Source organism: Saccopteryx leptura, chromosome 1 (assembly GCF_036850995.1).
Source record: "Saccopteryx leptura isolate mSacLep1 chromosome 1, mSacLep1_pri_phased_curated, whole genome shotgun sequence".
Lineage (NCBI taxonomy): Eukaryota > Metazoa > Chordata > Mammalia > Chiroptera > Emballonuridae > Saccopteryx > Saccopteryx leptura.
In genome coordinates this window covers 310,294,060-310,306,797 of record NC_089503.1, presented here as the reverse complement: position 1 = coordinate 310,306,797, position 12,738 = coordinate 310,294,060, and the positions used below count along the sequence as shown (strand labels likewise).

The window sequence follows — 12,738 nt, the reverse complement described above, 5'->3', positions numbered from 1 at the left end:
CTCACCTCCTCCTGTGATGTCACAGCACCGATGCCCAGGGATGTAGGCTTGAGTGCAGGATTTAAAGTGCCAAGCTGTGGTGGGACCCTCTTTTCTCACCTGTTTGTCCCCACCACAGCCATGACCACCTACTCTGCCTGGACGGAGGGGGCGTGAAAGGCCTGGTCATCATCCAGCTCCTCATTGCCATCGAGAAGGCCTCGGGCATGGCCACCAAGGACCTCTTTGACTGGGTGGCTGGGACCAGCACTGGAGGAATCCTGGCCCTGGCCATTCTGCACAGTGAGGATAGCCCCTGGGACAGTGGGAGTAGGGTGGGTTGGGGTCAAGAACTACAGATTTCTGGGTAGGCCCTGTCTTGACTCAAGTGATCATCTCCTTCATGGCACTGTCTGGGCTTCGTAATACCGCCTGTGGGGGGTCTCCCAGGACAGGCCCAGCCCCACCCAGGCAGGAATTGGCCTCAGCCCCAACACCCCTGACCGTGATCCCTGCCTGGTGCAGTCAGATTCCATACTCCAAGTGCCCTCCATATCTGAAGGCACCAGGAGAGACCCTTCTGCACCCAGCGCATCAGCGCCAGGCCTTTGTGAGGAGCTAGGGACATGGAGCTGAGTCAGACACGCCCCACCCAGAGAGCCCCAGTCTGGGCGTTCACCAAGGGAGGAGGTTATGGCCCAGCAGTCCAGGGTATGCAGGGACATGGGCATAGGAGGTGGTTAAGAGCAGTGTCCCATGGGGCTCTGGGGATTGGAGGAGCATCAGTTGGCAGTTTGCCAGGTTTTGCTGTCTCAACAGTTTACTGCCTATATTTAACTTTGTTTATGATTGTCATCATAGCCTTGTGAGGTTACAACTGGGAAACGGGACCAGAGAGGGTCACCCAGTGAGTCTGGCAGAGCCTGGCCTGGGTCTCATTCTGTACGCCCGCTCTCTCTCCTAGCTCCAGGTCCCACGTCCCCTCTGCTCTTCAGTTCCTCCTTTTCATCATCTCAGGGGCCTGCCTCCACCCCAGGGACATTGGGTAGGGGTGGGGTGGGGGTAGAAGTCCTAGCTTCTCCTCCAGAAAGAGTCCTTCCTTCTTCAGAGGATGTGAAGACCCCCATCCAGGGTCTTCAGACTGCTGAGGGCTATGGAAGTTGCCCAATTCAACTGTCACATAGACAGAACCCCCCTCCATAGCCCCCTGCTGGCACACCCCTGGTCAGTGAGGCGTGCTGGGCAATTTGAACAGCCTGTGAGGTGCAACCTGCCCCTTTGACCATGTCTGTTGTGAGAGGACAGGGCTGGTCCTTCTATTCCATGGCAGATGGGGTGGACCCAGATTTATAACCTTGTACTTTCAGGGCTCTTCTTAGGGAAAACAGTACAAGAGTATGAATACATAGTCAAGTACAGAGCTTTGGGTTGCTGAATGGGATGTCTGCCTGTGTGGGCGGGTGCAGAGGAAGGCCAGGAGCCCAAGCCTGGTCAGTGCATGGCAAAGCCACCCCTCACCTGCACCGCTGGCCACTACTGGCTTCCCGAGCTGGCCTGTGCTCAGGCCCTGTGTCTCTCCCCACCCCCGACCTCCTTGTTCCTAGGCAAGTCCATGACCTACATGCGGGGCGTGTATTTTCGCATGAAGGATGAGGTGTTCCGGGGCTCGCGGCCCTACGAGTCGGGGCCCCTGGAGGAGTTCCTGAAGCGGGAGTTTGGTGAGCACACCAGGATGACAGACGTCAAGAAGCCCAAGTAAGCCTGCCCCATGGGACATGGGGGCTGCGGCCCCAGCTGTGCACCCCTTCAGCTGTTCTGGGGACAGAGACTCCCTGTCCTGGTCTGATTAAAGCTGCAGGGGATGGGCTGAGGAGCAGCTTCTTCCCATGGGAATGAGGGGCTGTGGAGAACACGGGTGGAAAACACCTTCCACCCATATCTGATGTTTTTCCCCCCAAACAGCACATCCTAGGATCAGAGGGTCAATTCTAGTCCACTGCACATTCAGGCCTTCTTTGCTGAGCACGGCTCTGCCCCAGGCTGTGTGCATATGTGCGCACTTTGTGGGGAGGAGGGGTAATGGGTACAGCCGGCAGGTGGAAAGGCTACAGCAGGGGTAGTCAACCTTTTTATACCTACCGCCCACTTTTACCACTTTTGTATCTCTGTTAGTAGTAAAATTTTCTAACCGCCCACCGGTTCCACAGTAATGGTGATTTATAAAGTAGGGAAGTAACTTTATAAAGCAGAGTTCCAGCAAGTTAAAGCATATAATAATAATTACCAAGTACTTTATGTCAGATTTTCGCTAAGTTTGGCAGAATAAATCTTTATAAAACAACTTACTATATAGTTAAATCTATCTTTTTATTTATACTTTGGTTGCTCTGCTACCGCCCACCATGAAAGCTGGAACGCCCACTAGTGGGCAGTAGGGACTAGGTTGACTACCACTGGGCTACAGTGTGGATGGGAGGTAAGTGACCTGAAAAAACAGCAGCCACGCAAGATAGTGTGTGCTGGGTTTAAGAGGTTCAGGGGAGCCTGCGGCACTTGGCACATGGAAATCTATGTAAAGGTTAGTTGTTGCTCCTTTGTGTCCTCATAAATGGTAGGATCTGATTGTCAAATTCTTTTTTTTTTTTTGTATTTTTCCGAAGCTGGAAACAGGGAGGCAGTCAGACAGACTCTGCATGTGCCCGACCGGGATCCACCCAGCATGCCCACCAGGGGGCGATGCTCTGCCCATCTTGGGGCGTTGCTCTGCCACAATCAGCCATTCTAGCGCCTGAGGCAGAGGCCACAGAGCCATCCTCAGTGCCCGGGCCAACTTTGCTCCAGTGGAGCCTTGGCTGCGGGAGGGGAAGAGAGAGACAGAGAGGAAGGAGAGGGGGAGGGGTGGAGAAGCAGATGGGCGCTTCTCCTGTGTGCCTTGGCCGGGAATCAAACCCGGGACTTCTGTACGCCAGGCCGAAGCTCTACCGCTGAGCCAACCGGCCAGGGCCCCGATTGTCAAATTCTACAGAAAATCAAATCCTGGTGGGATTTTGATTGAGATTTGTTTTAGGGAGACCCAACACTGAACCTGTGAGTTTATTTGGGAAAGAATTAACATCTGAAAACACGAGCCCTCCAATTACAGAACATAGTAAGATGTTTCCTTTGCATCAGGTTGCTCAGTACAGCTTTGTAATTTCATCTAGAGAGATATTACATGTCTGTTCTTTTTTTCCTTAGGCACTGCATATGTTTTGTGCTATTTTAAATTATGTATTTTAAAACATTACATTTTCTAGCTATAGTTAGTATTTCAAAATACTATTTATTCATCTATTTAAATTTTTTAAGTTGTGATAAAATACACATAACATAAAATGTACCATCTTAACCATTTTTAGGTGTACAGTTTAGTAGTGTTCAGTATATTCACATTATTGTGCAACTAATCTCAGCAACATCTTCATCTTGCAAAACTAAAACTCCGTACCCATTAAACAACTCCCCTTTCCCCCTCCCCCAGCCCCTGACAACCACCTGCTACTTTGTTTTGCTGTGAGTTTGACTACTCTAAGAACCTCCTGTAAGTGGAATCACACAGTATTTGTCTCTTTAAAAAAAAGTTTTTTTCCGTTGATTCAAGAGAGACAGAGAGAGGGGAAGGGAGAGAGAGAAAGAAGCACCATCTCGTGGTTCTACTTAGTTGTTCCATCTAGTTGTGCATTCATTGATTGATTCTAGTACATTCCCTGACTGGGGATCAAATCCACAACCTCAGTGTACCAGGTTGATGCCTTATCCACTGAGCCACCCACCTAGGGTCCAGTATTTGTCTCTTTGTGACTGGCTTAGCTTACAATGTCCTTAGCAAAATGTCCTCAAAGTTCACGCATATTGTAGCATGTGTCAGAATTTCCTTCCTTTTTTTAAAAAAACTGAATAATATTCCATTAGGCATATGTACCATGTTTTGTTTATCCATTCATCTGTTGATGGACATTTGGGTCATTTCCACCTGTTAACTATTGTGAATAATGCTGCTGTACCCGTGGGTATGCATAACGCCTGTCCTAGTACAAGTGCCTGTGCAAGTCCTCGCATTCAGCTCCTGGTGCCTTTCACAGAGAGAATTCTGTTTGGTTCAGTTTGCTAATATTTTGCTTAGGATTTTGCATCCATGTTCATAACTGAGCTTGATTTTCCTAATTCCGTATACCTTTCCTTATCTATAATTGATTTTCCATATTTTAAATTATCTTGTTTTTTTTCTGAAATTTACGTGATATCAGATTTTTAGCTAGCAGTATGCGAGTAAACCAGATCTCGGTGTGGGGGAGCCCTGATTTTAAAGTCTTTGCCCAACCTCCCATTGCATAAATACTCCCACCATGACCTATTTCAGGCTACCCACAGTTTAACAACCAGCTTTGAGATTTAGCAATAGGCTCTCACAAGCCAGTCTGAGCTGGCTCCTGCATAGCATTGGGTATGTATACGTGTGTATATAAATGTGTACATGTAGCCTGACCAGGCGGTGGCACAATGGATAGAGCTTCGGACTGGAATGTGGAAAACCCAGGTTCGAGACCCCAAGGTCACCAGCTTGAGCACGGGCTCATCTGGTTTGAGCAAGTCTCACCAGCTTGAGCCCAAGGTTGCTGGCTTGAGCAAGGGATCACTCAGTCTGCTGTAGCCCTATGGCCAAGGCACATATGAGAAAGTAATCAATGAACAACTAAGATGCTGCAAGGAAGAATTGATGCTTTTCATCTCTCTCCCTTCCTGCTGCCTGTCTCTGTCCCTCTCTCTGACTCTGTCTCTGTCACAAAAAAAGTGTACATGTATACATAGGTATGTGTATATGTACATATATGTATATGCGTATATCACTTTCTTGCTCTACATTCTTTCCTGCGTCTCAGACTCCATCTGTGATCATGTTCCTTTTGCCTAAAGTACATTCTTTTCTATGACTTTCCTATAGAGAAGGTCTGCTGGTGGTGAACTCCTCCCTAGCAAAATTATTTGAAAATAGGTTTATTTCACTCTTGTCATTTGAAACTAATTTTATTTCACTCTCATCAGTTGAAAATAGTTTTGTTTCACTCCCATTCTTGTCGAGTATAGAATTCTAGGTTGGTGGTTTTCTTTTAAAACATGCATAATATTATTCTGTCATTTTAAAGATTCCATTGTTGCACTTGAAAAGTCAGTTTCAATCCAACTTTTATTCCTTTGAAGGTAATTGGTCTTTTTTTTCCCTGGATGCTTTTACTTGTTTTTGGTGCTCTACAGTGGCATTATAATATATCTAGATATGAATTCCTTCTAATTTATCCTGCATGGGATTTGTTGGTCTTCTGGAATCTTTGGATTGGTGCCTTTCTTCAGTACTGGAAGCCTGAGTCATTATCTCTCCCACCCTTGCCTCTGCATAAGTTTTCTCTCCTCTCCTTTTGAAACTACAATTAAACATATTTAGAACTTTACTCTTTCATGTCTTTTAACTTCACTTGTATTTTCCTATCATTTTTATCTCTCTGTGTTGCGTTCTGGGTAATTTCTAATTACCTATTTTTCAATACACAAATTCTCTCTTTAGCTTTGTCTGAATTTTTATTTAACATAGTCACTGAGTTTTTTTTTTATTCTGTTGGTTTGTTGTTTAATTTCTAGAACAGGGGTTGGGAACCTTTTTGGCTGAGACAGCCATAAACGCCTCATATTTTAGAATGTAATTCCATGAGAGCCATACAATGACCCATGTACGTTACACATTATCCAATAAAAATTTGGTGCCCTGGCCGGTTGGCTCAGCGGTAGAGCGTCGGCCTAGCGTGCGGAGGACCCGGGTTCGATTCCCGGCCAGGGCACACAGGAGAAGCGCCCATTTGCTTCTCCACCCCTCCGCCACACCTTCCTCTCTGTCTCTCTCTTCCCCTCCCGCAGCCAAGGCTCCATTGGAGCAAAGATGGCCCGGGCACTGGGGATGGTTCTGTGGCCTCTGCCCCAGGTGCTAGAGTGGCTCTGGTCGCAACATGGCGACGCCCAGGATGGGCAGAGCATCGCCCCCTGGTGGGCAGAGCATCGCCCCTGGTGGGCGTGCCGGATGGATCCCGGTCGGGCGCATGCGGGAGTCTGTCTGACTGTCTCTCCCTGTTTCCAGCTTCAGAAAAAAAAAAAATGAAAAAAAAAAAAAAAAATTGGTGTTGTCCCGGAGGACAGCTGTAATTGGCTCCAGCCATCCGCAACCATGAACATGAGTGGTAGGAAATGAATGGATTGTAATACATGAGAATGTTTTATATTTTTAACGTTATTTTTTTTATTAAAGATTTGTTTGCGAGCCAGATGCAGCCATCAAAAGGGCCACATCTGGCTCACAAGCCATAGGTTCCCAACCCCTGTTCTAGAAGTACCTTTGGTTCTTCAAATATTATAGGTCATTACTTATAGTTTCCTATTCTCTGAAGATAATCAGGCTTATCTTTGATGTCTTTATATAAATACATTATAAGCTTAGCTGTCTTATATTCTTTGTTTGAAGATTCAAATATCTGCAGCCTATGTAGGTATGTTTTACTGTTTTATGGTGGTTTATGCTGGTTTTTATTCATGATGTTTTATTGTGTACCCCCACCCCTTTTTAACTGTATACTGTTTTTTAGTATTTAAAGAATAGTATGTGCAGATTCTGTGAGGCTAGAATGAAAGTATCTTCCTTCAGAGTGTCCTGTGCTATCTCTTTAAGGTACCTAGATATACTACCATCTAGGGCCACTCTAGCTAAATTCTTGACCTGAAGGTTTTGAGACTTACCCCAGGTAATGTGAATTTAGACTACAAATCTGAAGGAGACTTTAACTTGTGGTTACTCCTTTTCAGGGATTTTTTTCCTCCTTCCTTTGTCCAGTACCAATACAAATTTCCTCATAACCTACAGGGGTGCGGGAGGGGCAGGTTTATTTCTGGTTCATCTTATCCAGGAGTATAGCCCTTTGGGGTACCAACCTAATATAGGGAGGGCCTCTCATTAGACCCCTACCCTTTGGTGGGCCCTGAGCTTTGACTCTGTCTCTCTTACCCCATGAGGCCATTAACACTGAAGTTTAAATTTGCTGATTTTGGTGTGTGCCTTCAGGTCAAATCTGGGTCTATGCTTCATTACCTCTCTGGGTTCTTGCTTACCTTCAGAATTTACCCTAGCATTCCCTTTCTGTCTTGTCAGGTTCATGCCTTTTTTTTTTTTTTTTTTTTTTTTTGTATTTTTCTGAAGTTGGAATCGGGGAGGCAGTCACACAGACTCCTGCATGTGCCCAACCAGGATCCACCCGGCACGCCCACCAGGGGGTGATGCGCTGCCCATCTGGGGCATTGCTCTGTTGCAACCAGAGCCATTCTAGCGCCTGAGGCAGAGGCCACAGAGCCATCCTCAGTGCCCGGGCCAACTTTGCTCCAGTGGAGCCTTGGCTGCGGGAGGGGAAGAGAGAGACAGAGAGGAAGGAGAGGGGGAGGGGTGGAGAAGCAGATGGGCACTTCTCCTGTGTGCCCTGGCCAGGAATCGAACCCCGGACTCCTGCACGCCAGGCCGACGCTCTACCGCTGAGCCAACCGGCCAGGGCCTGAGACGGCTAGTTTTATATGAGAGCTTTCACTGTAACTAAGATACCTTCTTTAGGATAGATTTCCTAAAATGGAATTCCCATATCAGAGAGCCAGGCCATTGATAAGAGTCTTTATACATATTAGTTTCCAAGGGGGCTGTGCCAGTCTATACTCCCTAGAGCAGGGGTCTCAAACTCAACTCAGCATGTGGGCCGCAGAGCAAGATCACAGCCGTTCGGCGGGCCGCACTAGGTCTACAAAAGGCAACTGTTACGCAACACTTTTCTCACTGCAGTTGAAAACAAAAACAAATCAGTACAACAAGCACAATCGTACATGCAGTTTACTCAGTGTCACAAAACGACCAGAAACTGTAGTTCGCATCACAACTGCTGTTAACTAAGCTAATATCTAGCTAGGATGCTAGAGAAATGAAAAATACAAGTAGGCCCCTAGGCTTACTTAATTTTATCCAAAATATTTTGAACTTCATGGATTAGTCTGCGGGCCACACAAAATTGTTTGGCGGGCCGCGAGTTTGAGACCCCTGCCCTAGAGTATTTAAGGATGTCTGAGTCTCTCAAGACAAATAGGTGTCTTCTTTAATAGGTTCACATGGTAGATAGACTCACATAGTAGATAGAACCAAAGGTGACATGGTGAGGTCTCTTCCTGGAGCTGTAGCTACCAAGCAGTCCTCTGTTCCAGAGGCAGCTCACTTGTTGCGAGATGCCGCTTATGGGCCCTTTCAGAGTTACCCTCTGATTAAGCAAATAGGTACATAGGATTTGGGGGAATTTGTTTTTAAATAAATTGTGACATACTTCACACCATCCTGAGCATTGTTTTTCTACTTGACCATATATCTTGATACTCAGTGCCTATCAGTTTATAGGTGTTTCTTGATCCTTCTACAGTGACTCAGACCCCCCTCCCCAGGTGGGGGAACCACAGGGCAGTGAACCAACAGGTGAACAGTTAGGTTATTGCCAGTCTTTTTTTTTAACCAATGATGCTGCCATTAATAGCCTCATGCGTGCCCATCTCCACACATGCAAGAGCATCTTAGGATGGATTCTCGGAAGTGGATCGCCAGGGCTGGATGGATCAGCGACTTTAGCTGTGCTGTTCCTTGTTTCTCTTCAGGGTGATGCTAACAGGGACGCTGTCTGACCGGCAGCCAGCTGAACTCCATCTCTTCCGGAATTATGAGGCTCCGGAGTGTGTACGGGAGCCTCGTTTCAGCCAGAATATTAACCTAAAGCCTCCAACTCATCCCTCAGGTTAAAACCATGTTTGATGGCTCTATGGGCAGCAATTGGCCTGTGGGGCAGTGGGTGGGAGCTGTCAGCTTGCTGCTGGGCACCCCTAGCATGTCACCCTCCCATCTGCTACCCTGAATTTTTTTTTTTCTGAAGTGAGAAGCAGGGAGATGGGGAGACAGACTCCCACATGCGCCCAACTGGGATCCACCTGGCAAACCCACTAGGGCTCTGCTCATCTGGAATGTTGCTCCATTGCAACCAGAGCCATTCTAGCACCTGAGGTGGAGTTCATGGAGCCATCCTCAGCACTCGGGCCAACTTTGCTCCAGAGGAGCCTTGGCTGTGAGAGGGGAAGGGAGAGAGAGAGAGAGAAAGGAGAGGGGGAGGGGTGGAGAAGTAGATGGGCACTTCTCCTGTGTGCCCTGGCTGAGAATCAAACTCAGGACTTCCTCACGCTGGGCTGACGCTCTACCACTGAGCCAACTGGCCAAGGTTGCCCTGAATATTTATTGGCTGAGGACAGGCAGAGCTGGGGAGCCCCACAGGTCTTCAGCGGCACTGTGCCTTCCACCAGTATGGTGGGGCAAGATAGCATGGCCTTATCAGGCCTCTTCCTGAAGAGTTCCCAGCCTCTCCCTCTTCCTGTAGCCCCCCACACACATGCATGCATGCACACAAACACACACACACACACTTGCACACTGAGATCTGCAGAGCCCAGGTTTTATACCCGACCATTGTCTCACTGGGCCACCCTCCTTCCCCACCCCCAGAGCAGCTGGTGTGGCGAGCAGCCCGGAGCAGTGGGGCAGCCCCCACCTACTTCCGGCCTAATGGGCGCTTCCTGGATGGCGGGCTACTGGCCAACAATCCCACGCTGGATGCCATGACTGAGATTCACGAGTACAACCAGGACATGATTCGCAAGGTGAGAACCACCGGGTTGGGGGGGCTGGCTGTGACAGCCCAGGCAGCCACCCTTTTTCAGCAAATCTGAAGGACTGACTCCAAGGAGGGCGAATGGGTTTTACTCGTGTGTTCGTTGGTTTGTGCGCTCAGCAGTGGTTTTATCTCACACTTGCATCTGCTTGGTTGGTTGCTGTTGTCTTCTGGAAGCATTGTGCCGAGAAGGGTTCTGAGGCCCAATCTGCACTAAGTGGCGTGGTGGCCTCTGGGTTTGGGTGCTGGCTTTGCCTGCCCTTCATTTCAGCCACTGAATGGGGTTACTAATAGTCCTGGCCTGGGCATTGTCAGGACTTCCGTGTGCTCCTGTATGTAAAGCGTTCAGGACAGTGCCTGACCCCAAGTGTGCCATGCCCTTGCTGGCTGTGGTCATCACTAAGTTCTGGATGCTGGCCCTGGATAGAGACTTTGCCTTCAGAGAGGTGAGCGCCCTCTAGGGGCCATATGGGGCAGGGCAGGCTTCCTGGAGGAGGAGGCTGTGGGATGAGGAAGGGTCCTCTGATGTAGCAGGAATTAGCTTCCGGCTATCAAGTAAATCTTTATTCCTCTTTGTCTGGGCGTTCATTATCCTCCATTTGCAGCTAATTCCTGCTACACTGACACCATCCATCTAGGCCGCCTCTGATTGTGGACTGTGGATGACGAGCCTGGGTAGAAGTGACTCGCCAAGGTTGACCAGCAGATAGGCAGCAGAGCTTGTTCCAGAGTGAAGGAGGCAGTGCCAGCTGTGCTCCTGCCGCAGGAGGCTGCCTTGCCTCTCTCACACCCCTGGGAAAGGTCTACTGGGGGAAGGTCTTCTCTGACTACCCTGTCCTATCCCCAATAGGGTCAGGGCAACAAGGTGAAGAAGCTCTCCATCGTTGTCTCTCTGGGGACGGGGAGGTCCCCACAGGTACCCGTGACCTGTGTGGACGTCTTCCGTCCCAACAACCCCTGGGAACTGGCTAAGACTGTTTTTGGCGCCAAGGAACTGGGCAAAATGGTGGTGGATTGTGTGAGTATGGTTCCCTCCCAGGCCCCCTTCCTTCGGGTCTCAACCCCAGCATATGCCTTCACCCTCTTCTGTTACCTGGGGTGTCAGGGAGGCTCTGTTGACTCTCTTTAGCCCCAGCACAGGGGGGAGGGAGTCCCAGATTCAGAGTCCAGTGCTGGCAGAGACCCTCAATGGCCAATTACAGTGGGCATTTTCAGGACATTAGCTATCGATTCCTTCCTTCAAACAGCCCTGTGTAGAAGCCCAGAATATCAGATGGACAGAAGCTGCAGGGGGCAAAACGTGGAGGCCTGTCCACTCGGCCCCTGCCCACCCCCTAATCATGCTCACTGACCCTGAATGGGCACTGCTGAGACACCTATGAAAACCACAGACCTTGCCCCTCTGATTGCCCAGCTGGGGCAGTCACTCTAGCTTAGGGGAGGGGACTTGCCCAAAGTCACTCTGCTGATGGATGGCTAAACCAGACTAAAACCTGGGGTACCAGGCAGTGACTGTGGGTATGGTATGTGCTGGATACTCAAAGAGACTGCTTCTCACCAGTGCACAGATCCAGATGGGCGGGCCGTGGACCGGGCCCGGGCCTGGTGTGAGATGGTTGGCATCCAGTACTTCAGGTGAGGGCCAGGCCAGCGGTAGCCCCCAGCCCCCAGCCCTACTCCCTGACATGACCAGACCTGGCGGCCTTCCCCACTCCAGTCCTTGGCATGGACTTTCCTTTTCCCAAGTCCTAGCTCTTGTCTCCCACCCAAGCCAAGTCCTGGAGTGACTCTTCCTACTTAACTTGGACAGATTGAACCCCCAGCTGGGGACAGACATCATGCTGGACGAGGTCAGTGACTCAGTGCTGGTAAATGCCCTCTGGGAGACCGAGGTCTACATTCATGAGCACCGGGAGCAGTTTCAGAAACTCATCCAGCTGCTGCTATCACCGTAGGACCACGAGGCCCCGAGGACCCGGCCCCCACCCCCCACCAACCCTGCTGGGGAGGCGCTTGAGGCCCAAGCACTACACGAGCAGGAAGAGCCGGGCTGGGGCTGCTCTGTCCACAGAGTGCCGGGCTTCCTGCCTGAGGCTGGTCCCAAAGGCCTCTCTCTGTCCCTGCCTTCTAGCACTTTCTGTCATTCTAGGCTTAGAAAGCCTAGAGCCTCACTCAAGCCCTCTCCTTGACCACCTAGGACAACTGACTCTCAGGCCCCTCACTCTGTCCGTTCAAACACTAAGGGCACCTAAGTGTGCTCCCAGCCCCAGGCTCTTCCAGGATATCTGGGGGTGCAGCTGCCCCATCTGCCCTCTGCCCTCTTCCCTGGGGTGGGGCTAGATAAACTACAGAAACTGGCCATCACCCACCCATCAGCAGGGGAAGCTCACACTGTGGGAGTGGGGTGCCCCGTTCAACTTTGCCCCTCAGTACACACCCAACCTCCTGCACCGCTCGGAGCTGCCTTGCCCTGTGAGCTTGCCTCAGCTCCCAAACGTTGCTCCTGTGACTTAAGTTATTTTTCCTGAGAGGCAGTGGTTTATAAGTGGGTGGAGCTTCCCCAAACTGTGAAATAAATGGTTCGATTCCAGTTGCCCTGTGTTGTGTGCGCTGTGATACGAGTGCTCCCTATCTCCCCATGCACCAGCTCCCCCTGACTGTCCTCTTCCTGTGCCCCCCCCCCACATGCTGCTCTGTTTCCTGGGCTTCCTCCTTTTTTCTCCTGGCCTCCCCAAATGAGACTAGTGAGGATGTTCAGAGGGGTAGCCAGGCCCACCTGCCCCATGGTGGGAGGCAGGGGAAGGGATGAGACTCAGAGAAGGCAGGGGGCTTGGGCCGGTCACCCCCAGGTCTGTGCTACATTAGAGTTGATGCTGTCCCCTGTATAGCATGCAGAGGAGCTGGGGACAGAAGACACGAGGTCTGGGCCCTTGAAGTACCGGTCTGAAGGGAC

The 12,738-nt window shown here is 50.0% G+C and overlaps 1 protein-coding gene across 5 annotated transcripts in view; it reads left to right on the top strand.

Annotated features, from left to right (window-relative positions):
- The window catches only part of PLA2G6 (phospholipase A2 group VI), a 59,471-nt gene extending 47,096 nt beyond the window's left edge, over nt 1-12,375 (top strand). For all 5 annotated transcript variants that reach the window (XM_066358385.1, XM_066358386.1, XM_066358387.1 and 2 more), the window contains 7 exons: nt 119-282; nt 1,584-1,734; nt 8,728-8,864; nt 9,620-9,774; nt 10,636-10,803; nt 11,347-11,420; nt 11,596-12,375. In XM_066358385.1, the coding sequence (XP_066214482.1) occupies nt 119-282; nt 1,584-1,734; nt 8,728-8,864; nt 9,620-9,774; nt 10,636-10,803; nt 11,347-11,420; nt 11,596-11,740 (994 nt within the window). In that variant the 3' untranslated portion in view covers nt 11,741-12,375. The remainder of the gene's footprint in view (nt 1-118; nt 283-1,583; nt 1,735-8,727; nt 8,865-9,619; nt 9,775-10,635; nt 10,804-11,346; nt 11,421-11,595) is intronic.
- Nucleotides 12,376-12,738: the final 363 nt, after the last annotated feature.